The 26,672-nt window shown below is 39.6% G+C and overlaps 1 protein-coding gene across 1 annotated transcript in view; it reads right to left on the bottom strand.

Annotated features, from left to right (window-relative positions):
- The window catches only part of ANKFN1 (ankyrin repeat and fibronectin type III domain containing 1), a 171,293-nt gene that overhangs the window by 49,629 nt on the left and 94,992 nt on the right, over nucleotides 1–26,672 (bottom strand). The window contains exons 8-9 of the mRNA XM_034412490.3: nucleotides 24,504–24,594; nucleotides 12,572–12,679 (exon numbers count right to left, since the gene is read on the bottom strand). Coding sequence (XP_034268381.2) covers nucleotides 12,572–12,679; nucleotides 24,504–24,594 — 199 coding nt within the window. The remainder of the gene's footprint in view (nucleotides 1–12,571; nucleotides 12,680–24,503; nucleotides 24,595–26,672) is intronic.

Here is a 26,672-nt window from a genome sequence, read left to right as displayed (position 1 = left end):
GTTAGGAAATTTCTCTTTAGTTCTAGCTTGCTTCTCTCTTTAATTAGTTTCCATCCATTGTTTCTTCTCTGGCTTTCTGGTGCTTTGGAAAATAGGTTTTCTCCAACTTGATGAGCAAAGAAACGTATACATCTCATGCAACTGCCTGGTACATTGACTCAATGCTCTCACTCAAAGGCAGGCAATGAGATGAAAGCAAATCTGTAAGGACATAGCGGAAAAAAGATGTTGCCAAGACATGTTTATACAGCATTGTGATTATGTGTAAATGCAAAAAGGTTAATTGAGAAGCATAGTCTTTCTGATGTTGATGATTATGTATAGCCATCCAACAGTATTATCTTAAACGGTTGTCCTCCAACAGTAAAAAATGATGATGGGATACCAGCCAGCATTTAAATTTTTATGGAAAGACACAAGGCATAAATCTGTTCTGTACCGAGTAGTTAAACTGTTTGGCAGGTGACATTAAAACAAATCTTCATTATGTCACTAAATAAAAGCAAATATAACTGACATAGTGGATGAGGAGAGGAGAAATTAGGAAGGATTTCTAATGGATAAAGAGGAAGTTATTATTTGCCTGTGCTGTGAGTTTGATGTATCTTTCATTGCTACCAAATCTACAGAAGATGGATCAAACACAATTGCAGCACACCTACAAAAGTAGATGGCATGCACTTAACTTTATTAGTGTTTAGGAAAAAAGAATGAAATTGCTATAGGATTATACTATAGGCCACCCAACCAAGCAGAAGAAATAAACTAACCTTTTGCTAATCAATTAACAAATGTATATAGAAAACACACCACAGTAATAATGGGAGACTTTAACTACGCTAATATCAACTGGGAGACAAACTGTGCAGCAAGTGGGAGATCAAACAGATTCCTAATCAACCTAGCTGACAACTTTGCCATCCAAAAGGTAGAGGAGGGAACTAGAGGAAAAGTTATACTGGGTCTAATTCTTACTAATAAAGAAAAAGTGATAGAGAGAGTTGAAGTTGTTGGAACCTTGGGGGAGAGTGATCAAGTCATATTGGAATTCAATATAAAGCAAACACAAGCAATAGAACATAATCCAATCAGTGTCTTTAACTTTAAAAGAGCTGATTGTAACAAACTCAGAGAAAGCCTAGGAAAGATTTCATGGATGAAAACCCTAAAGGGAAAAACACTTCAAGAAGCATGTGAAACTCTGAAAAATATGATCATAAAAGTGGTCCAGTGGTCCAGCATAAAACCACTGAAAATGAAAATTAAAAAAAAACATGTGTGCCCTTATTTAGAAACTCTGGTCCAGTCTGGGGCCATCTGAAGACATTCCCAAGTATTCATGCTTCATTGCATTATTTGGAAAATGCAAATTTATTTATTTATTTATTTATTTATTTATTTATTTATTTATTGGTTCGATTTATATGCCGCCCTTCTCCGGAGACTCAGGGCGGCTTACAATGCGTTAAGCAATAGCCTTCATACTTTTGTATATACCTGCCTAGTAGGGCTTTTGGCCCCCTCTAAGCGGTGTTTTTTTTTAATACAAAGTCAGCTTATTGCCCCCACAATCTGGGTCCTCATTTTACCTACCTCGAAAGGATGGAAGGCTGAGTCAACCTTGAGCCTGGTGAGATTTGAACTTGCAGTAATTGCAGGCAGCTGGTGCTATTTAACAGTACTTTAGTCTGCTGCGCCACCAAGGCTCACAACAAATAGATTTTCTATTAAAATGCAATTAATTTCTTTACTATTTTCAAAAATACTTTTAATAATCCATAAAAATCAAAACAGCCAGTTTGGTACACCAGCCACCTGGTACTCTAGTTAATGCACCAGCCTAAGAACAGATATTTTGATGGATTATCTATGTATCTTTAAAGTTAGCCAGTTTGTGTAGTGGTTGAGGCTAGAAACCAGAAGACCATGGATCCTAGTTTCACCTTAGGCAAGAAGCCAGCTGGGTGATCTTGGACCCATCAGTCTATTTCAGCCTAAAGAAGCAGACAATAGCAAAGCATTTCTGAAATCTTTCCAAGAAAGCTGCAGCGACTTGAATGTTTAAGCAGTTGCCAGGAGGCAACCATGATTCAAAGCCACAAAAACTAACAAATACCTTTTAAAAGTTATAGGTAAGTAGAGATACATTAATGAATGTTTTCATAGCTGGAAAACAAGTAGAACTCTTGTACTTAGAACAATTTAAAGCAACCCAGGTATTTCTCTTGTTCTTATCCTGGAAAGATAAGAACATTCAGCTGGAGAAGACACTAAATGACATTACATTGTTAGATAGCTGTATAACATAATCAACATACAAAATTGTGGTTTCTAGAAAAAATTGTTAGATTACTTTAGGCATAAAGATAATGGGAAAATGTGTAACTTATAGTCAAGAGCAAAAATCCCTAACCATTGGCTATTTTTAAGCAAACAGAGAAAAGATTCAAAGTTACTTTCAAATGTATAAGAGAACTTGACTGCCATGGAAACTGCCTCTCGGCATTTCTTGAATTTCTCATTTAGACATAGCACCAGAATAATTTATATCTAGAGGGCCATATCTTAAGGTAAACATCTACCGGTATATCAAGGCATTTAAAGAATGAACTTTATAGTTGAAAGTGCAAACGAGATTGGATGGTCCAGGTATTGGAAAGCTGCAACTGGTCACAATTCCTTGTACTTGGTAGAAAATCCAGGACTGATTATGAAATTAACTGCCAACATGATTGAGGAATAAAAGTCAATTGCGAATAAAAGTGCTCATGCCTTCTATTTACAGGTTCACTGAAATTCCTAGCTTTTCTGAACTGGCACAGAAGTGAGAAATCTTTGTGCAATCAAAAATCCACATTCCCACATGAGAAAGTGACCGGGCTTGCATGCTGCCCATGCAACAAGATCAAAAATCCAGAATGGGCATATCCAAAGAAAGAACTGAGTGGCAATGCCCATTTCTTTTTTTTTCCTCTTATTTTTATTTATTACTTGAGTTCTCATTCATTCATTGTCTCTGGCACATACAGCCACGCGCATTCATCCCCACACAGCCTGTCTCCAAAAAGCAGCAGGGAAGAAACCATTCTGACCAAATCCCCCTCGCTGGAAAAGTTAAAGCATACGCAGCAATGCCAGCTTGTTTTCCTTCTGCCATTAGTATGGCAGAAAGAGTGAACTTAGTTGCAGGGGAGGTGTGGGGAAGAGCAAACTTCCTCCAGGAATCCCAATGCAAAATATTGTCCTCATATAACAATAGCTGTGAGAGATCATAATGTTTCCTCTAATGCCCAGCTAATGATGGATCAGTGGGGAAGCAGGAAAAAATGGGCAAAGTTTCGGCAAACCACATGTAATCTGCAGGTTATGCTCAGTTTAAGTCCTCTACTGTGGATACTGAGGACCCGGATTGTGGGGGCAATAAGCTGACTTTGTATAAAAAAGAACACCGCTTAGGGGCCCCCGAAAGCCCAACTAAGCAGGTATATACAAAAGTGTGAAGGCTATTGCTTAACACATTGTAAACTGCCCTGAGTCTCCGGAGAAAGGGCGGCATATAAATCGAACCAATAAATAAATCGATGAGTTGGATTTAAAGGCTATTGAAAATCAAACCTGCTTCTAGGTTTGAATACAACACTCTGCTTTACAATGAATGCTGTTCCAATATACAGTGGTACCTCAGTATTCATCGTTAATTGGTTCTGGGAGGTGTGATGAGTATCAAAAACGATGAGTATCAAACAAATTTTTCCCATAAGGAATAATATAGTGAGTTACAAGGCAGCCGATACTGACAAGTTCTAGTTGTGCGTTGTGTACCAAACAAATGATGAGTACTGGGACAAAACTTTCACGTCAAAATGTGTTCAGTACCAAATTCAATGAGTTTCAAAACAGTTGTGCACCAAGATACAACTGTACTTTATAGGTAACAAACATTGATGTTCTACACATTATTGGTAAGCCAGCATTCAAAAGGACAATTAAAAGTGATGATGCATATTGAATAGGATCTGGGGCTATCCTGTCAGGGAAAGTCAAGGGAATAGGCCCATTTGTGCCAATTAGATGTGCCTATTATTCGGCCTTTTGCTGAATATATAAGAAGAGCTGGTTCCACTGCTCACATTGTAATTCAAATATTTTTATGGACTGACTTTGGAATTAGCGATTCAGCATTTCACTGGATAAGGAAAACATTTCCCACTTTCTGGTTTCCTTAGCTTCTCACATAGATCCATTTAACTATAAAAAAAAATAAATTAATCATAAAAGTAGAAGAAGGGAAATTAAAAAAAAAACAACCCAAGGTTTTAGATCCCCAAGAAATGCCTAGCAACCTGCAGTTGTGAAATACATTTATCTTAGTTCTGAAGACAAATGGATGACTTTGCTGCTTGCAATAATCTATAGGTTGTTTTCTTTGTGTGTGTATATGTGCCATATTAAATTTAGGGGGGAAAAAAAGACTGTCTAAGGATACTAATATATGCAAAGCAAGTTCAAAAGGAACACCTGAACCAGGGGTGAAATCCAGCAGGTTCTGACAGGTTCTGGAGAACCGGTAGCGGAAATTTTGTGTAGTTCAGAGAACTGGCAAATACCACTTCTGGCTGGCCCCAGAGTGGGGTGGGAATGGAGATTTTGTAATATCCTTTCTCCAGGAGTGGGAAGGGAATGGGGATTTTGCAGTATCCTTCCCCTGCCACGCCCACCAAGCCACGCCCACAGAACCGGTAGTAAAAAAATTTGAATTTTACCACTGACCTGAACTACAGGTAGTCCTTGACTTATAACAGTTTGTTTAGTGACTGTTAGAAGTTACAACAGTACTGAAAAAAGTGACATGACCATTTTTCATACTTACGATCATTGCAGCATTCCCATGGTCATTTGATCAAATTTCAGGCAACTGACTCACAGTTTATGATGAGTTGCAGTATTCCAGGGTCACGTGATCCCTTTTTTGCGATCTTCTGAACAAGCAAAGTCAATGGGGGAAACCAGATTCACTTAACAACCATGTTACTAATTTAATAACAGTGATTCACTTAACAACTGGTGGCAAGAAAGGTCATAAAATGCAACAAAACAACAAATGTCTCACTTAGCAACAGAAATTTTGGGCTCAATTATGATTGTAATTCGAGGACTACCTGTATTTATAAGCACTTCTGAAAATGCGGTCGTCCCAATATAGTTGTCAAGAGTTCCCCCCCCCCCCCAAAATTAGTTTTTTAAAATCAATATCTCACCAGGTCATCATTATATCCGATTTATTCTTTTGACTTTCTATATCTAGAAGTTATAGATTGGCGGAGAGGCGTCTTTCTCTATTAGTGATTTCTGATTCCTCCTTGTCTGTAGTGTAGATTGTAAAAACTACAATTCCTACATACAGCACTTTCTCCCCCCCAGAGGACAAACAATGCTTAGAAACCTATAGTGAAAGGTCTACCATCACTAACTGCAGAACTATATAAGAAAAAAAATAAAAAAATTTTTCAGTTCTATCTGTCCATCCTTTCACCTCCCCATCTGTTTATTTATTTTAAATACATTTACATTTTATTTACTAAAATTTACTAAAATTAAACAAGCCTGCTCATAAGAACGTACAAAGAACTACACAGTTTGTATCTAAGTTATTTTAAGGCAGGGGATGAAAGGCCGTTTGCTAAAGAAAAGTGACCAGAGAGAGAGAGGGGGGGGTTTAAGCCTTCTGTCATCAACCAATTCTCTCTTGCAAATATGCTGAGGTTATTTTAAAATGTTTTTTCTTCTTCTACAGCTTAGTTTGGAGATTGCTATAGAGTCTGACAGGAAGAGGGAGGGATGCGTAAGAAATTGGAAGCCTCTAAATGAAGCACCTCTTTTTTGTTTGACAATTTTCTCCTACGTATCTTCTCCAGCTACAAATCTGTATTATTAGAGCAGAGATGCATTTTTGAATTGTGTATAGAAGATTTCTCTCTTTCTCTCATTCTGTCTCCCTTGCTCTCTCTCGCTCTCTCTGTCTCTCTCTCTTTTTTCTCTTTCCTTCTCGCTCTCTGTCTCTCTGTCTCTCTCTATGTCTGTCTCTGTCTCTCTCTATGTCTGTCTCTGTCTTTCTTCTCTCTCTCTCTCTCTCTCTCTCTCTCACACACACACACACACACACACACACACACACACACACACACACACAATTGGAGGAGCCTAGACAAGGAAGCAAATAAGGCCAGGATTAAAACTAAATTTGATTTGAAACTAAATAAAATCAGAGCGTATTATGTTTTTTTCCATGCATTTAATGTCCCCCTTTTGTCCTATTAAAAATTAGCCTACAGGGCTCCTTTTTGGGGGGGTGGGGGCTGGTAGGGCTGCTCCCGTCTTTGGTCATCCCACAGATATCAAGGCACACAGGGAATCCCACTCTCTGCTTGTAAAGAAGCTGGTGTAGGATTTCCATTTCTGTGTGGAATACTTATTCTACTCTGAGAAGGAAAGGGTTAAGTGGCTTTTAAAAAATAGTTTGCCATATACTATAAGATATTTGAAGCTTCCTTTAGGTGAATCATGCATTACCCTTTTCAAATGGCATCTCATGGTTACAGCACCTCTGCTTCTGGAAGGAAAAACTATACATAGTAGATCTCAGGTTTCAATTGCAATTGGGACCGGGACTGCCATCCTTAAGCAATATGATTGTAAAGTGCAATGACATATCACTGCATCACTTAATGATGACAATTCCAGTAGTCCCAGTTGCCATCGTTAACCCCAAGATACATGGTTCATGGTTCATTAATTGGGAAATGGTAGGAGTCCCAGATAAGGAGTATGGGGGTGCCACGGAGGTGCTGCAGGGGGCTGGGAAAAACTAAAGAAGGCACTGAGGGCTGGCAGAGACTGTGTGTGAGTGGAGCGAGGGCTTGGGAGGCTTGGTGCAAGCTGCGTGCGAGCACAGGAAATCCAGGTGTGTATGTATACGGTGTGGTACAATGGCAGGAAGGACAGGGGATGGATGGTGTGGCACAGTGCAAGTACAGGAAGGCCAAAGGGACATATCAAAACAATTTGAAACCTTCCCTGCTGGCTTCCCCACTGACTTCATGGGAAACCGGCAGGGAAAGTTATAAACGGTGTCATGGGAGGATGCTGCAACCATGCAATTGTAAGCGTGAACACCTGAATTATGAAAATGTGACTGTGGGGGGTGTTGCAACACCCGGATCTTTGAGGACTGGTTGTAAGTTGCTGTTGCAACTTTGAATGGTCAATGAACAGATGGCCAGTAAACAAAGACCCTTATATTGAGTATTACTCCTTCAAGCACTGCTGCTTTTTGCTTAATGTGTGTGTGTGTGTGTGTTGTGTGTTTGAGAGAGATCACTACTTCCAGATGTGATATGTTGTTCCAGAAATCAGACTCTGTCTCTATATTATCCCACATATATCCACCTGTAGGAGCTACAGGTAATCTTCAATTTAACCCTGGAATTACAGTTGTAAGTCAAAGCAGCCACAAGATCGGAAGTAAATTTCTGGTTTTTGTTTTTTTTATGATGGTCGTTAAATGAACAATGTGGCCATTAAGTGAAGGCAACAATCTTTAAGCAAAACAATTCATTTATCTGGGTGTTTTTTGCAGGATCCAATCTGGGTTGGTCACCGAAACCAGAGGTTTAGTCTTCCAAGCTTTTGGACTCATGCTGGAGCCCATCCTCAGGGAACTTCTCTCTACCAGAATGTGTTTTTTTTAACTGGAAACTGGCAGAGAATGCTGGAAATCAGCAAAAAAAACCCACCATGAATCACAGACAGATGACCACAAAAATCAGTGATAAGTTGTAAAGCTAACCTCCCCGACATGTGCTCACCTGCCCACAGGGGGAAACACAACCATTTACGATGGCCCATGCTTTATGGATCTAAAGCACCCATTCTGTGGCCATTGTAACTTTGAATAGTCATAACACAACTGGTCATTAAGCAAGGATTACTTGTATTGTCCCACATTCCAAATGCATTATCCAGACCATTTTCTCATTATTTAACATTTAGTCAATTTATATTGCACTTTTCTCCTAAGACAGCAAAAATAATTTTGTTTATTGATGACGGGATGATGATGGTAAGAACCCACTTATTCAGGCAATGTCGTCAATCCTTTTCAAAAAGGCATGTTCTTCTCGCATGGATGTTACCATAGTTACAAAAATGGGAACATCAGATTTTTGATAGTCAGAACAGTTGCATAGCAGTCTACAAAAGAATCACGTTTTTAGCCTGTGACCTTAACCAAGGAATTTATTTTATCCTTATAGTGCGTCAATAAACTGCAAGAATTTTGATTCACCTGAGGATTATGAAGGGGCAGAGGGACAATTCATGTTGAGATTGCTCAGTTTCCAATCAGTAATAATCCAAATAAGCTCTAGGAGGCAACATCTACAAAACTGTTTTATTGATCAGACCATCGATTAGGTAGAGAAATAGGTGACGCCTATTTGTGTAGATGGAACAGAAAAGTAGCACGGTGGGAAACAAAATAGTATTTGGAAGAGGCTCCAGCAGGCTCCTTTTTTCTGATTTTATTGGAATTTAAAAGGGAGGGGGAAAAGCACAAGGGAGGTTTGCAAAATTCTGCTCCTGCATCCTATCTTACTAAGATATACTGTAAGAGTATAAGACGCACCGGAGTATAAGATGCACCTATCTTTTTCAGTGAGGAAAAGAAGAAAAAGAAATCTGCCTCTGCGCAATTTTGCCTCATTGCAGCAAACAGAAAACAGCCTGCTTTACTTTCATTTCCATTTTCAGTATAGCTTGATTAGCACAAGGAAAAAAAAAAAAATCTGCTCCAGCAATTTACCTCTTTGCAGCAAGCAGCAGAGGCCCGGGCAAAACAGCTGAGAGCAAATCAGCTGAGAGTCGGAGGCCGATCTAATCAACTTATGCTAATTAGGCTGTGCTGAAGCTAAAAGGAACTGTTTTTTCTTGCTGTTTGCTTGCAAGGAGGTAACTGCTGTGAGGCAGAGGCCAAAGGGTGGGGGCCAGTGGGTGGGCGGGGCTACATTCGGTGTATAAGACACACCTAAATTTTCACCCCCTTTTAGGGCAGAAAAAAGGTGCATCTTATACTCCGAAAAATACGGTAATTCAATTCTTCCACTGTTTCTTGATCTGGTCTACCCTGAAGGGCATCATTTTGGCAAGCTGCATTGTGCTGATTCTCTAGAACAGGGGTGTCAAGCTCACGTTGTCATGGCGACATCACATGACATAGCGGGATCTTTTCTCCTTTGCTAAACCGGGCGTGGGTGTGTCCAGTGTGTAATGCATCCGGCCCGCGAGCTGGGAATTTGGCAGCCCTGCTCTAGAAGCAAGCCTCAGTTAGCAACTGTGCTATTTAGAGAGCACAGAATAACAGTGTTGGAAAGGACCTTGGAGGTTTTCTAGTCCAACCCCCTGCTCAAGCAGAAGACTCTATACCAGTGGTGGGATTCTACAGGTTCGCACCGGTTCGGTAGAACTGGTTGTTAAGTAGTTAAGCAATTCGGAGAACCGCTTGTTTTTTTCCACTTTACAGGGTTAATCCTGTAAGGAATTACAACTTTCTGGTGTTGTTTCCTAGCCTAATCTTTATTGCCCTGCTTACAGAAACTGCCTCTCCATTAACCCTTATTACATTATTGGCAGTAACGTCTAGACTTACTGTCGCTTCCGGTTCCGGAGCTTCTCGGGGGGGTGTTTTTTTGTTTTTTGTTTTTGCTTGACTTTCTTAAAGGGGAAGGGTTCTTTAAAGCTTTTTACACCACTGTTGGAAGGAAATACTCCCCTGTTGGAGTTCTTTCAGCCAGTGTGCAATGATCAGCGCTTTGAAGAAATAATTGAATAACGAAGCAGAAGCTTTTAATGACAAGGAACCAAGATGAGTGACATTCAGCAAGGCTTATTGGCTAGCTAGAAAGATTGACATCCAAACGTGAGTTTACATACCCTTTCTGATTGGTTTTTGGTGAAGTTTAATTCTGTGCTTGGTGATGTTTAATCCTGTTTAGTGATGAGATAATTTTCTCTATTCAGCTTTGTTTGGAAGGAAAAATGTTAATCTTGGTTCCTGAAAAGAAGCAGCTTCGGAAATCTGACTAGTTCCTGTTTCTATTTGTTCTGGTAATTGGTTTAACAAGCAATAGATACTCTGTTTGCTCGTTTGCTTCATTCTGGAGAGCTTAAATGACCTCTCTGCTAAAGGGTTTCACTTTATGAACAAGAGTTGGCTGCTGATAGTTATCATTGCATTTTAACTATTTTATTTATTTATTTATTTATTTATTTATTTATTTATTTATTTATTTATTTATTTATTTGTCATATTTCTATGCCGGCCACTCTCTGAGGACTCTGGGCGGCTTACACCAAAGACAGGATACTAAATAGCATATTGCCCCCTAACAATCTGGGTCCTCATTTTACCCACCTCGGAAGGATGGAAGGCTGAGTCAACCTTGAGCTGGTGAGATTTGATCTGCTGATCTGCTGAACTAGCAGTCAGCTGAAGTAGCTGCAGTACTGCACTCTAACCATTGCACCACCTCAGATCATTAATTAATTAATTTTAATTCCTCAAGGTGCTCTGCCACCTTGCCTGATTTGTAACTCCAGTCTGCAGGAATTTTTAATCTAATGATTGGTATTTAGGGCAGCTTTTTGCAAGCAAAGAAGCTTTTTGTATTTTTGTACAAGTAATCCTTGACTTACAACAGTTACAATGGCTCTGAAAAAAGTGACATATGACCGTTTTTCACACTTACAACCATTGAAGCAAACTGTCATTAGGGCAAATGACTTTTTTCAGTCCTCTGAGTAGTCCATATGCACATAGCCACGGCCATCCGATCACATGACCAGCTAACCACACCCACCCAGTCACATGACGACCAAGCAACGCCCCCAAATAAGCCACGCCCACAAAACAGGTTGTTAAAAAAATTGAATCCCATCACTGCTCTATACCATTCTAACACATGGATGCCCAACTCCAATCCCTTCTTAGAAACCTCCAGAGCACTCACAACTTTTGAAAGCAAGCTGTTCCACTGATTAATTGTTCTCACTGTCAGGAAATTTTTCCTTAGTTCTCGGTTGGTTCTCTCTTTGATAATTTTCCATGTGTTACTTCGTGCCTTGTATTGAAACTGATGACAGTGCTGAAAAGGTGTTTTTATGACCTTACATTTACGACCGCCATAGCATCTCCATAGTCATGTGGTTGAGATTTCCCTCACCAAAAATTGTGAAGGGACTGCAAGAGGGCTGAAGCTTTATTTAAGCTTTTAAAGCCCATGACATAATAGCAGCAATCCTGTGTGGTCAGATCGAGGAACTGCTGTAGAAGTGAAGACACTTTTTTTGCAAAAGGCCTACTGATGCTATAAATAGGTTAAACTATGAAACGTTTCAACCAATATGGAAGGCGTTCCTTTCCCATCTCATACATTTTTGTGAAAGTTAGCATAGTCCCTTTCTATTCCTTTCCTGAAAATTGTCCTAGCAATGGAAGAATCACTAGGCTTTTTGAGGATCTGCACAACCCTATCATAGAAGTCCCATGAAATATATTCGTATCCCACTAATTCCTGCTAGGTTGTGTGTGTAGGCCAGTGTTTCAAACCTTGGCAACTCTAAGATGTGTGGATTGAACTCCCAGGTAGCCTGCAGAATTCTGGGAGTTGAAGTTCACACATCTTAATCTACATCAGGGTTGAGAAACCCTAGTGCAGATTATGAAGTTTGGTGCTTATGGATTCCCAAGAACATTCAGCATGAATGTCACACTCATCAGAAGGGCTGATTGAAATTAAAGTCATGACTTTGGAAGCTTCTTCCCATTATTGAGAGGAGGAGGCTTGTAACAAGCAACAATGTAAGAAGCAACAAGAAAAAGCTATTTTTATGTGATCCAGTTGGGCTGCCTTTTTCTTACAGATTGTAGGAGTTTGGTAAAATCACTGATTTTAGTCAATTGCCGAATGCAGCAATTTTGTCGTTTGTCCAGGAGATGGCTAAAGCAAAGCATCGTTTCCAACATTTTCTGTTATCCATTCTTGCAAACAAGCAAGCAAGGCTTTGAACACTTTAAATGGTTTTCATTTATGAGGCGGGGAGAGAGTGGGAGGGAGGGAGAGAGAGAGAGAGGAAGGGAGAGGGAGGGTGGGAGAGGGAGGGAGAGGGGGAGAGGGAGGGTGGGAGAGGGAGGGAGGGAGAGAGGGAGGGTGGGAGAGGGAGGGAGAGGGAGGGGGAGAGAGGGAGGGAGGGAGAGGGGGGAGGGAGGGAGGGAGAGAGAGAAGGAGGGAGAGAGATAGATAGAGAGAGAGAGGGAGAGAGGGAGAGAGAGGAGGCTGGGCGGGTTAGACAAGGAGGAAGGAGAATACTTGATTGGAAGCCTTTTTTCCACCCCAAATATTAATATCTCTCCTTTCCCGATGAATGGGAAGGTATAACCCAGATAGGAGGCTGCTAAAATTACAGGCGCCACAGAGGCCTCGCCTGGTGCCCTGCCCGATGGATATTTTACTCTTACCTCGGCAACTGTAGCTCGGACGAGACGCTCTAACCTGCTGCAACAAACGTTCCAGGGCTTCAATCTGTCCCCGGTGCTTAGGCTCTCTGCCATCGTAGTCTTTCCAGTCTGGTGAACAAAAGAAACAAAGAGAATGAAAGTCGAACAAAGGGAAGACCGGTGGCCCTGATCCTGTGTCCACTGGCGTCTGAGAGAACTTGAGCTCAGGGCCCAGTGTGCCTGATTTTAATGTCTGCCCTTGATCAGAACCTGGGTGTAAAATGCAAATAGCTACCCGAAGAGCTTGCTTTGTTATCCCTTGCTAAATTGAAAGAAATTTCCTTCTCTCTCTAAAGGAGAGGGTTTTTTTGGAATTATATTTTGGGGGCATCCCTTTAGCATGAACTGGGGAAATCCCCCAGTTGTGAAGGAAGTGATTGAGTCACTTTAGATAAACCTCTCTTTGTCTGCCATGGTCAGAAGGCAAAAATAAGATGCCAAGGATAAAGCTCATCTGATGTACGCTACTTTCAGAGTGACTTTGGACCAACCTCTGTGTCAAGAGGGGAGCAATCCATTGCCTGTGAGTTACATGCCATCCCATCTCGTTGGTGGCCTCTGAATCACCCTGAGATTATACTGTTGGAAATGCAGTGAGAAAATGACCAGTTCTAGTAGTGCAATTTCTACTTCGTTTTGATGTTTGAGGGAGTTTGTAGGAGTAGGAGAAAGAGCAGAAGTCTGTGCAAGAAACACTTCCATTCTCATACTCTTGCCCTTGTAGTCCAACCTCAGATAGATGTAATGTAGACCCATTTTTTTTTGTCACCCTTCCCTTTTTGATGACATCACTATGTTGCTGCTGGGCCTTTTCTGGCCAATCAACAGTTCAGGAGGCCAAGTGGCAGCTCCTAATTTAGAAGAATTTATCCGAATCGTAGCCAGAATGATTTCTCAAGATGGTTTAAAAGATGAATTGGCCGAAGGGAATGTTAAGTATCGAACTCCCAGTGAAAAAGTGACATAGTTAATTTAATTAAGAAACATACCAAATACTAAAAAGGACGATCTTTTATATCCTTGTCACTCAGATAATATTTATGGAGAATTTGGGAAACGACCTATAAATACCATGTGAGTGGGGGGACTGCAATCTGCTGTTGAAATTATAAGTGGTCCAGTCATCTGGATTCCCTCAAAATGCTCCTCTTCAGAACAAGGTATGTACAGGCATATGCCTTCCTTTTATTGCCTTTGGTTTTGTTTTGCTTTGCAGATACTGAAATTTTTACAAGATTCTCCACAGGCAAAAAGATTACAACTCGCTGCAGGCCCCAGATGATAATTAACATTTTTTTTTAGCAATAGAGTATTTTTAAATTAAGATATGCACATTGTTTTTAGTTATAATGCTATTGCTATTTAATAGAGCACCATGTTGTAAACATAATTTTTATATGCACTGGGAAACCAAACAATTCGTATGACTCATATTATATGATATTTGCTGTAGGATTGCCTTGCAGCGAGATGGGAGGCAAACAAATTTAATTGTAATAATAGATAAACAAATAAAAAAATTGTGGTGGTCTGGAATCATACCCACTATATCTCTGAGGTATGCCTATTCTTGAGCTCTGAGTGGCCTCATGAGCATCATCAGGTTGACTCAGCCTTCCATCTTTCCGAGGTGGGTAAAATAAGGACCCAAATTGTTGGGGGCAATATGCTGACTCTGTAAACCCCTTAGAGAGGGCTGTAAAGCACTGTAAAGCGGTATATAAGTCTAAGTGTTATTGCTATCACATATCACACTAGACCAGAATCTCCCAAAGTGGTCAACATTAACCTCCAAAGTTATTGGGACTATCCAAAGGGTCAATGTTGTTGTTATTCATAGTATTATTAGTTAAAGTAGTATTAATTTAATTATTAATCACATAATAAATGTTTGAGGGTCGATGAATAATCTGAAACTTCATGAAAGGATTGTTGAGCTGAAAAGTTTGGGGATCTCTGAAGTAGACCAAACTAAAATTGATTTTATTAAATCGAAAATGAATTTGACTTGATATATTTATTCTCCACTCCTTTAATATTTCAGACCTTTTGCCACATTAAAAATTAAATATTGTTGTCAACTTTTCCAAGGGCTGGGAAGGTTGCAAGTGATCCTTGGCCTTAAATTGAACATCCTTGTTCAATTTGGCTCTGTAACTTGAGCCAACCCAACACCAATTCCCCATTGCTAGCATCCATTAAAATGCCTAAGGAATTTTGAAATTCGCAGTACTAACAGATCTGGAAAGCAGCAAGTTGGGAAGCATGTGTTAGGCAACAGATCATCCAATATAAATGAGGCTATATCCATTGTTCCAGAATCACATTATTGATTCCACAGATTAATCTTGCTTTCTCTTTTTCTTCTCCATATGAAGCCTCCTCCTAAATTTGCCAGTTCCCAAATACTAAAAACTGTAGCAGAGGTCCTGTTAGCTTGATGTGCAAACTCAGTCTGGACTTTTGAATTACCATCAAAACTACTAACAAAGTAGAGGGATAAAGGAGGAGAGGGAGAGAGAGGAATGGAAGAAAGGGGAAGGAGAGAAAGAAAGGATAGGGGACAAGAGTAGGAGAGAAGATGAGAAAGGGGGAAAAGAGGGGAGGAGTGGGGGAGAGGAAGGGGAAGTAGGGAAGAAGAGAGGAGGAGGAAGAAAGTAGAAGAGGAGAGGAGGGAGGGGAAAAAAGGAGAAGAAGAAGGTTTGTTGTGAAAAGAGAGAAAAGAGAGGGTAGAAGAGCAACCCCAAATGTAATTAAAATGTCTTAGTTTTATGCTTTCATTAGAAAAAAATATGTATATATATATGATCAATTATGGATAAGAGAATGTACATTTACAATATGTGTATAAGAAATAAAAATAAAAAACTTTTTTCAAAAAAAAAAAACACTACTAACCAAGATGACATAAATTTCAATTGGGCATTTAATGTAAAACATATCTGGCTTCAAATTGCATCTTTGTTGTAAGCATGCAGTAATGAATTTGGCCATTTTGAACTCGAAGGTAGGAATCCAAAAACTTGCCTGAGTCACATCACCAATTTTCAATTTATTTTATTTATTTATTCAATTTATATGGCCACCCTTCTCATCTTGGTGATGCTGGGCACGTAACAACAACCAAGGGAAAAGCAAATTTGCTACAGGTCAGTACTCTCATGGAGTCCCACTAACATTCCAACCCCTATGCTTGGCAACACATCTAGGGCTTCAAAGCTTTGAAAAAAGCTGCCAGCTTTGGAGCCAATCCAAAGGGTTGGGGGAATAGGGAATGGGCAGAAGCTGCAAAGGACACTTTTTAGGTCCAGAAAATGACAGTCCTTAAACTGATGGGAGCCACAGTACGACTCTCTTGACAGACTGAACAGAGCAGGATAAAGACAATTGTGGAGAGGGTGTCCCACAAATAACCCAGCCCCATGCCTGCAAGGACTTTATAAGTGACAACTGGCAACTTGAATTGCGCCCGGAAGCATACTAGCAGCAAATGCAACTTGTAGCGCAGCAGTGCAACATAAGTGCTTGGAAATTTATTTATTTATTTATTTATTGGTTCGATTTATATGCCACCCTTCTCCGGAGACTCAGGGCGGCTTACAATGCGTTAAGCAATAGCCTTCATACTTTTGTATATACCTGCTTAGTAGGGCTTTCACCCCCCCCTTAAGCGGTGTTCTTTTTTATACAAAGTCAGCTTATTGCCCCCACAATCCGGGTCCTCATTTTACCTACCTCGAAAGGATGGAAGGCTGAGTCAACCTTGAGCCTGGTGAGATTTGAACTTGCAGTAATTGCAGGCAGCTGGTGTTACTTAACAGTACTTTAGTCTGCTGCGCCACCAAGGCTCTTGCTGCGCCACCAAGGCTCAATGTAGTCCTAACTGCCTGCATTGCCATATTCTGAACCAGATATAGCTTGAGGCGTTATTCAAAGGAACCTCTACATATAGTGCATTGTAATAATCCATTACAGAGGTAATCAAGGCATGAGTTGTGATGAGCAGTGCCCTTCAGTCCAGGAAAGGGCACAATTGATGAACTAAACAAAGTTATGCAAAACCCCACCAATCCACAATTGCCAAATGCTACTAGAACAGGAGCCATGAATTTAGGAGGATCCCCAAATTATTTACTGATTCTGTTGGGGTAGTGAAACTTCATCCAGAACAAGAGATGGAAAATCCCCAGACACAAGTGACAAGTTTACAGAACCCTGTCTACTGTATCAGGACTTAACAGGATCAAATGCATCCCAGATAACAACATTATACTAAAGTGTTAGTCATCACTGTGTGACTTGTCTCAAGGCTGCCTTGGAGGTAATCAGAGTGACTTTATCTGACAGATGCTTAGAATATTCATCACGGTGACCCTACAGTGAACCTCTAGCATCATCTTCTTCAGAAGGGCCTGGATCAGCCCAAACAGGGCTGCTGGCTGGATGTCTGTGGACATATTAAAGGCAGAAAAAAACATTGCTGTTTTGCTGCCCTTACTACCATAACATAGGCCTTAATAGAGAATCTAGAGATCATACTTGATTGAGACCTCTCTGTCCTACAGTGTTTTTTGTCCTGTTTCATCTCCCTCAGCTCCTCTATGAACTAGGGAGAGCCTCAAGATCTATGAGAAGGGAAATGCTGCATAAACGTGAACTGCTCCAAAGCTCTACCTGCCTTGCATTCCAGGTGGCACCAAGGCTTCAATTGGACTATGTAACAGACCTTCAGGAACAAGCCCAAGCTCTCCCTGGAACCCAATAGGTCCTTCAAGTGTCTTGGGTAGACTGATCACAGAACTTCAGGCAACCAGAAACTGATCAAATCATGATAGGGGATTCTCAAACTCCAGGACTTTCCTGCCATTGTCCCAGATTTTAAACATGCTGGTAGCTCCAGGCTGTGGGTAGAGCTTGCCTGCAATACTGAAATAACCACTGCACCACCCGGGACCCGGGTGGACATGGTGGACTTAGATCAAAGCAAACATGGGCAAGATTGCTGGACCTGCCAGCATGTTTAAAATCTGCATAAGCTGTTGAATATTGCCAACACAGAAACAGTACCTTGAACTGACAAAATTCCCAGCCAGTTTGCAGTGTAACTAGGCGTTACAGCCCCAAAGATCTGGAGAATACCAGGCTGTGGGAAGGTTATGGAGCTCTCATAGTAAATTAGTAATTTCATACAGCTCAGTAACTTTCCCTCACAGATTTGGGTTTTGATGGGCTTGGGGGCCAATATTAGAGTTAGGGGTGAATGCTCTACATTTAATTCTGCAAAAATTCCTGAAACCAAGATTATTATGGAAGTTTTACATGTATGGAGATTTCTAAATTTAGATTATAGCTTTAAGCCAAAATCAACTCTGTTATAAAAAGGATTCCCCAACATCAGTGTATGAATTTAAGAGCAGAATCCATCACCCTTTGATAAACACAACTATTTCCAAGCTCCAGTTCCAAAACAGTTCATCTAACAGGCCAGATACATTCAGTGTAATCACCTTTCTGTAATATAATAGCCACACACACACCAACAACTAAGGCCAAATAAAACCTTTCACATCAATGGAAAAATTGAAATACAACTCTTTCAAGCAATAATTTAAAACCCAGCAGACCCATTTTCTTTGGCCTGAGTTAATAAGTTTTATTTGGCTGATTTGTGCATCTGTATCAGAACATTCATTTTATTTGTATCAGAACATTTATCAGAGGATATAAAATCATTAGAGAATTTGCATATATTAGCAGATCAAGTGAAGTGTAATAAGGTTAAGTATTTGTGACACATTAATTAACATAGTAGTGTCAAGAACTGCTCTGTGAATATTTGTGGTTTTCATATATTATATTGCATGCTTAAAATCTTTATTGCAAAAAAAAATCACTGCCTCTTGATCTCAATATTACCATTTTTCTCTACACCCACTTGAATGGTATGTAACCTGCCAACTGTGGTTAACACATCATGCACTTTATTCCAATAATGTAATTTTTCCAGCCTAGAAAAGCTTATACAGTTATTAACAGCAGTACATTTTTGATTCCTCTGAAGCCTGAGCTTGCTTGTTTATTTAACCGAGCAATTTATAGCTTCCTTCAAGTCAGGAAATAGAGGGTTAAAACCCAAATGAGCAGCATAATATTAAAGATAATACCCCAAACCAAGTAACATAACATATGTATGAGGTCTATAAATAATTCTACTTCTAATTCTGAAATCAAAACTAAACAAATTAACCAATAGCGCTCATTCAGTCTAGCTGTTTTTACAATCTTTGGGGTCAACCTCCTGACCCCAAAACCTGGGGGAATAGCCAGAATGCTTTGCATAAAGCCAACAGAATTAGGGCCATCTGGATTTCTGGGGGGATGCCATAGGGCACAACTCTTGGGTTATAGAAAATGACACTGAGTGATGTAATGGACCTGAAGATGACAACCCTACCATTGTTGGTGGCATAAACGGAGACAATCAACACATTGGCTCCACAAATAATCTGGCTCTCTGTGCTATTTATTGGTGATGGCCCACCAGATTTATTGATGATAACAAACACTCCATGTTGTCTAGATCCTTACAGGAAGCCATTGCAACACACACAGCATAGGTTTTATGCCAAAATATTATGAAATGCCAAAAACTGCCCATGCCATGCATTCTGGATCAGTTGCAACTTTCAGAGGCTGTTCAAGGTCTGTATGTATGGCACATTAGAATAAACCAATTGTGAGGGAAGTAAGGCATAAATCACCATGAGTAGGGTCTCTCAATCCAAACATGGGAGCTATCGGAGCCTAAGGCAAACTTGTACAAAGGCCCTTATAGCCATGGTCTTCCATCAGGAATCATGAACCCAAATTACATGTTAATTCTGGGTGAACCTGGCTCAAAGCCAGAAAGAGAAAGTCCCCAAATCTGTGTGGAGAAGGATTCAAAACTCACAGTTGCTCTATTTTGACAGGATTGAGCTTAATTTTGTTCTTCTCCATTCAGACCTTTACAGCCTCCAGGCACTGGAGAAGAACCTCAACAGCATCTCCTGGGTGGCAGAGGTAATGTTGGATATCATCATATTTATATCTTTCTGTCTTCACGGGTGTCTTTTGGAAACCCTGAAAAGCAGGAGCCCTGGGCTCAATCTCTCTCCACTCGATCAACACCAATGTCAACGGATCATATTCAAAAAGACAAATCCTCAGCTATGTTGCTGTTCCCTCAGCCAGTCCTACATGCTTGTTTTCTAGAAAAAGAAAAATTGAAGGTGGAACTGTTTTTGTGCATTACCTGTATGAAAAATGTTTGTTTAGCTTGCTGATATCAAACTGTTATTAGGCAAAGGCCTATCTTGGAAACAACAATAGATAACAAACCAAGGCGAAGTCCTTGAATTGTTAACTTGGCTCAAGCCAAGAGTTAAAAAGCTAAAACACAAACTTTGGGTTGATCCCCTGTATATTGTGGCAAATGCTTCCCAGATGGTTTTAAGTTTTCTCTGCATGCTGATACAGGTAATCCTCATTTATCAACACTAACTAGAACCGAAAACATATGGGATTATAAGTAAAAAAAAAAAAAAAAAAAAACCATGTGACTTCAGTGTCTAGTAACAGCAGCTTAAACAAGGACTGTATGGGTCTTTACGTGAGGACCTCATATAACTGACTTCCAACTTCCTGCTGGCTTCCCCTGCTTGACTTTGCTTGTGGGAAGCCAGCAGGGAAAGTTGCAAACTGCAATCACATGACCACGGATATGCAGTAATGGTCATATGTACAAGATCTGGTTGTAACTATCACTCATTCAGTGCCATTATAATGGTCACTGTACAAATGGTCAGTAAATGAGAACCATCTGTATAACAGGAGCTTTTACAGTAATCAACTCCCTTAAGCCTAAATGCTATGGGTTTACATATGCAGTACAACACCATACAGGAAGAGGTGAGTACAGAAGGAGTGTAGCATCTTCATCAACCTCTTCCCTTTCCAGCTGCACTCTGAAGTCTGTATTGGCATGCAGTTAGATTGACCCTTAAGTCTTAGAATTTAGAACCTGGTATGTGTATCAAAGCTTGCTACCTGCTGTCTAGTACATTATTTCCTTATTCTAGTTTTTTAAAGTATTTTTTTTTTGTTAAAGTCTCAGTAAAAAAAGAACACCTTCTGCATTTTAACGAACTTTGTCTCTGAAGTCCATCAGATCCCACAGTAGCCATCTATTCTGATTGTTTGTCATATGATTTACCCATGAAATACCCTGTTTTTTAGTAATCATTTCAGATGGGAACTGAGAAGAGGTGTATTGTTAGATCTTAACCTGACATCAGCTGGAACGATGTTCATATGAACAAATGAACTGAAACCATTGCAACATCACGCCTCCCATTCCCAGTCTCCTGAGTTGGGATTCAGAAAGACACCATGACTGATGATGTTAAAAGCCAATAGGAGGTCAAGGAGCCCCATTCTGAGCCTAGGTGAAATTAGAAACAAGCATAATCAAAGCTATAATCAGTCTGGATCCTGACTGGAAAGAGACCAGATAATCCAGGCCCTTTTGGATGTGCAAGCAGATCACCTTCTCAATGACTTCATTAAAAAGGGAAGTTTGGAGACTGGAGAGAAATTGTCCAGTTCCACTGAGTCAAGTGATGGTCTCTTGAGGAGATGACAGATAACTGCCTCTCCAGAGCAGACCGATGCACTTCCACTTATAAGGAAACATTGAACAGATTGACCCAACTACATGCCTTGTCCAGTGAGGGGGGTGGGGGAGGACATGTACTAAGATACAGGTAGTCAGAATCACAACTGCAGGGATTACATCCATTTCATCAGGACTGTCCGAATCACATTGATCTGCAAGATGTCTGAATGAAAGCAAACTTCCCCTGAAGCAGAGAAAATCAGAAACTGAATCTTTCTTAAGGTTTATTAGTATTTTTTTCCAGATTTATAGAGATATCAATGTTACAATATTTCTATAAAAAGTGTCAGATGTTAATTGTCAGCTTTGTAATTACAGTACATCCCAGATTATCCTACTCCTTTTGAGATTAACTTTTGATTTTAAGTAGTGAATACCACTGTTGAAACACAGCATGTCATTGCTTTATATTGCATGAGGTGGTTTATGCTCATGTTAGACAATGCTTGGCTGCCTTGTCCCACCGCCCAGCTTTCAGTATTCCAGTGTGGTCAGTGAATATCAGAACAGGAGAAAGGATTCTAAACCAGTGGTGAAATCTTCTGCGGATTGCCACCGGTTTGCTGCCTGCGCATGTGTGATGCGCGCCAAATGCACGTTGTGCACACACATGTGCAATGTGCACATAAAGCTGCATGCACATGTGCAGTGTGCACATAAAGCATGTTGCACACACATGTGCAGTGCACACCAAATGCACACTTAATGCACATGCGCAGTGTGCGCCAAATGCACGCTGTTTAACAAGGTAAATAGAACAGCGTGGGGGGGGAACAGCTGTGCTCTGCAATTTAGATTTGCTAGAAAGCAGGATTTCCTGCTTTCTAGTGAATATAAATCACGTGGCACAGCTGATCGTCGGAAATATTGGTTCAGATGAACCGGTAGCTTTTATCATTACCAGTTTGCCTGAACCGGTGTGAACTGGTAGCATTTCACCCCTGCTCTAAACTCAGCAAAACCAAAGACAAAGGATTTGTGTTTCAATGATAAGCAAGATGTTATCTGAGTAAATTAGTTGTTTCAGGGCTAAGCAAGGGGTTATTTATTTTTGGTCAATGAACCCTGACTGGTATATTGATTCTCTGCAAAGATAAGTAAAAATGCCCATTTCTATTGCATCCTCAAATCTTCACAAATCAAAATAGTCTCAAAATAGTCATTTTACTGTAGAATCAGAAATCTGGATTTTCAGAAAGGCTGGTAATCTAGAAATAGTTATATTTTAGGCTGACTTTGCCATCCCAAAGCTCTGGGGTGAGAGTTGCTGAATGATGATCTATACTTGAGTTCAGCAGATTTTGTTGACTTTCTATTTTGCTGGCATCTCTAAAAACTGGACAGTTACAGTACTGAATATTTGTTTATAAAATACAAGAAAACGTTCAAGTCCTTTCATTTTAGCTACCAGATTCTCTATATTCCCATTTTTGCATATTCCTGGTGCCAGTTAAACAATAACAATAAACCTTCAACTCTGTGTGTATGTGTGTGTCTATGGCAGTGTGTGTGTAGTTCTTTAGCAGCCGCATCTGTCTTTCTGCAATTTTGTATGTGCATTGTATTTTATGCAAAGTGATAAAAAAGAATCCAAGAAACTAAGATATAGATGAAGGGAAAATAAATCATCCTTTCTGAAGTCTAAGAATCATGCTTGCTATCCTTCTGAAAATTTGCCAAGATGTTTACATCTTTTATCTCACCAATAAGATGTATTGCACCCATAATTTCCCTCCTTCTATTGATCTTCTTTGTGCAATGTGACTTTCTTGTCAACTGAGCAAAAACCAAGAATAACGAAAAAACAAAACCGTCTTGAACTGCTGGAAAGTGTTGATGGGTGGGGACCGTGGAATTATTGGATGCCACATGGGGCACTGAGAAGTAAACTAAAGCAGGACTTTTTTTGAGAAAAAATACATGTGAAGAATACACTATGATCTATCAACTATGTGAAACCAGAAAAACAATGTGGTAAGTGGAGAGAAACCACTTCAGGATTCTACTCTAGGGATCCCTGAACTAAAGTAGTTGCAGACGGACCGGAACTGTGAGCAGCAATGCCGGAGAGAATGTTTATGACAAAAATAAACTGTGATCATGTATCAACAGTTCCCAACTACAATTTATTAGACTTTCAGGCATAAGAAATTATTCTAATAGCTGATTAAAAGATGGTGGGAACAAAGAAAGTCAACCATGGGCACAATCAGAATCATGATTTATAAACAGCAGCATATCAGGAAGGAAAGACATATCGCACAAAAATACATCTCCAGGCATTTTTGTAATATTCTGATTTTTTTTCTTCAAATGACAATTGGAACCTAATTACTATTTAAAGAATGGATTGGTAATACATAAGAGTCACCAGAGCATGTATTTTTCTGTGTATTGTAGGATCAGATTAAAACCCCACCTCTTCAGCTGACTTTGTCATGATATCAAGTTTGCTGCCCAAACTGTCCCAAATTAATCAACAGAATGAAAACATTCCTTCTCATCTGTCCTGCAATCCCTTTGCATCACCTTTTGCGTGGGCCATAACGGAATGAGAAAAATCTTCTAATACCAATACAGTATTATGTTCGTTTCTCTCAATTACCCAATACGATCACCAGTTTCTGAAGAACTGGGGATATTAATTGAAAGTTCTGAATTGGTTTAAAATTGCATACGTTTGTAGATGAAAGTTCTCAGTCATCTAGATAGAGTTGCCTGGAAGTTGAGTCATGGCAACTGATTACTTGAATAAGCAGTGAAGCGTTTCAAACCAAAGAAGAAAAGAAGTCCAGTTGTCATGAGTCAACTGCCAGACATGTATATTCTTTCATTTCTCTTCCCTCTTGTTTCTGTGTCTAACTTCTCTCCTTAATTTGGGAGAAAGGGAAGGGGGGGAGAGAGAGGGAGAGGGAGAGGGAGAGAGAATTAACTAAACGCATTAAATCAGACATTTAACCCTGTAGAGATGTAGCCACTTTTAAACATTTTTTTTTCTTGCTAATAGCATCATTTTACTAATTTTTTACAAGGTTAATTTTTTTTACGAGCTAGAGAATGAGTGAGTGAATGAGTGAGTGAGTGAGAAAGGGAGAGAATGAGAGAAAGACACGCACACACACAGAACAAACACTGGTCATATAAGTGTAACATCAATACTGAAAGCTCTTAACCTACTAGAAGGAGAAGCACAGCAAGGCGAGGAAATCTGAGGCTGTCCCCAGCCTTTCATGTTATGGGCATACACTTGGACATAATACCTTCGGCCCTGTAAATGAAAAATAAAAGACAAAACTTCAAGTTTATACACATGGCCAAGGTACATTTTCCAAAGTCACATCATTATGCAGTAGAAAAGATGAATGTAGTGACGAAAACACTTTCTCCTGAAGCTATTTATATTGGGATGTGCTTGCCAATTTGTACAGAGCTTCAGCTCATGTTATTCAACAGAACAAATAGCACTTGAGGCATCTTATTGTTGTTATTTAGGACAAATTCATGTCAGACATTAGCGCCTTGATATCAACTACTTGAGCAGATCTCCACTCCACTTGGGATTATCTAGCATGGTGGCAAATGAGGCGAAGGACAATGTGAGGAAAAGAAGAAAGAGAAGAAAAAAGGAGGAGGAGGAGGAGGATCACGCAAGACTAAAACCCCGAGAAAAGGCAGAGAGAATGCTTTCTTTTTTTTCCTCTGCTCTTACTGACCTCAGCCTCCTTTGCCTCTTACCAGAGCAATTAAAAAATACATGAGTTCTAAGTAGCTGTGGAGAAGACATTTAACCTTTTCCTCCTCTACTCTATTACTGAGGAAAATGAGGGAAATAGTACAGTACTGGCTTTGGGGGAAAATAATCTGTGAGCATCTTCTAAGGCAAATACAATTTTGAAACCGAGTTTAGCCTGTATACCACAGGAGTAAAATAAAAGATTAAAATCTCACTTCTGTCTGCTCTGATTCTGTTATGTATTGGCTTCTCATCTTTTGGGACACATTAGATACAAAATGCATTTTGTATAATGTACTTTGGGCCAGAACATTCAACTATCCCTAAAAATTACCCACCTCAATTTCAATGTTGTTCAATTTTGCACCTTCCCTTTCACAAGTTTATTTCTCTATATATTTTCATTAGCTTACAAACTCAGCAAAAAAAGTTCATATTTTCATATTCTTGAATATATTTTTTTCCTTATACCCACATTTGCAAGTATTAATGTACTATATACAATTTTCCCTTAAGTATACTTATTGTTGGATTGCCTTGTTCTCACCGCTCGCATATTGGGACTTATGCTACATAACACATAATTTTTAAAAAGTTTTTCAGTATGTAGGGAGTAATAATTTGGTGAAATGCAAATTGAAAAACCTCATATTAAAAAAAAACCCAAAGCAATTATTAGCATTTATTTTCATTCTTATTCCATTTAAAATGTATACGTTTGGTAATGATTTGTAGTATACCATACCCTCCCCAATCACAAATCTCTTTTTTTTCTAGTCAGTCTAGAAAAAAATTGAAATTTACTCACCCTGCCCTTTATCCCTGTCAAAATTTCTTTCATCCCCAAAACAACCTCTCTCATCAACTGTTCTTTCTTTGTTTAAATACTTAACTGCTGGGCATTGGGAACATCAGTAGATCAGCTGAAGAGGGAAAATATTTTGGAAATTGAGAAATGTAGAAGTAAATCTTGAAATTTCTCCTGATTGATATTTTAAAATCTAAGCCAAAAAGACAATAACGGAATGCCATTTTTTTTTCTTATTTAGAGAGTAACATCATAAATCCCCAAGGCTCATATCCAAACCAGGGATATATAATTTTGAATAAATGCAATTTTATTTATGCAGGACTGATGTCATATTCCAGCTGCTTTAAATGAATGAATGAATTAACGAATGAATAAATGAATCAACCCATCCAAGGTCCATTTACAGACAGGGAAATTATTGGGCTTACTTTTGAAAATGTACAGAATGGCTGGGACTTTGTGCTTTCTCTTTCTTTTAACAACAACAACAACAAAAAAAGTCAGTCCAGGAAGTCCTGCAAAGGAGAAGCAGCCTCTGTGAAAAACTCCAGACTGCTATGACAAGATGGGGTGTTTCTGCTGCTAAAAGAAAAATAAAGGCCTAGATCCCTAACCACCTTGTAGATTTTCAAAAGAAAAATAGACATTTCTTGGAGGGAATGATGAACACCTGCCACACTTCGTTTTAATTAAATTTTCCTCTCATTTTTTCCTAATTGGCACCAGGATATGATGAGATTCTCTGCTATCTCTGCCTGCCAGAAGGAGGTCATCAGAGATCTGGAACCAAGGGGAGAGTTTT

The sequence above is a fragment of the Pantherophis guttatus genome, chromosome 2, assembly GCF_059756535.1.
Source record: "Pantherophis guttatus breed Tessera chromosome 2, ASM5975653v1, whole genome shotgun sequence".
Taxonomy (NCBI): domain Eukaryota; kingdom Metazoa; phylum Chordata; class Lepidosauria; order Squamata; family Colubridae; genus Pantherophis; species Pantherophis guttatus.
The sequence above is the reverse complement of the archived record's forward strand: the minus strand, read 5'-3'. Positions and strand labels throughout refer to the sequence as shown.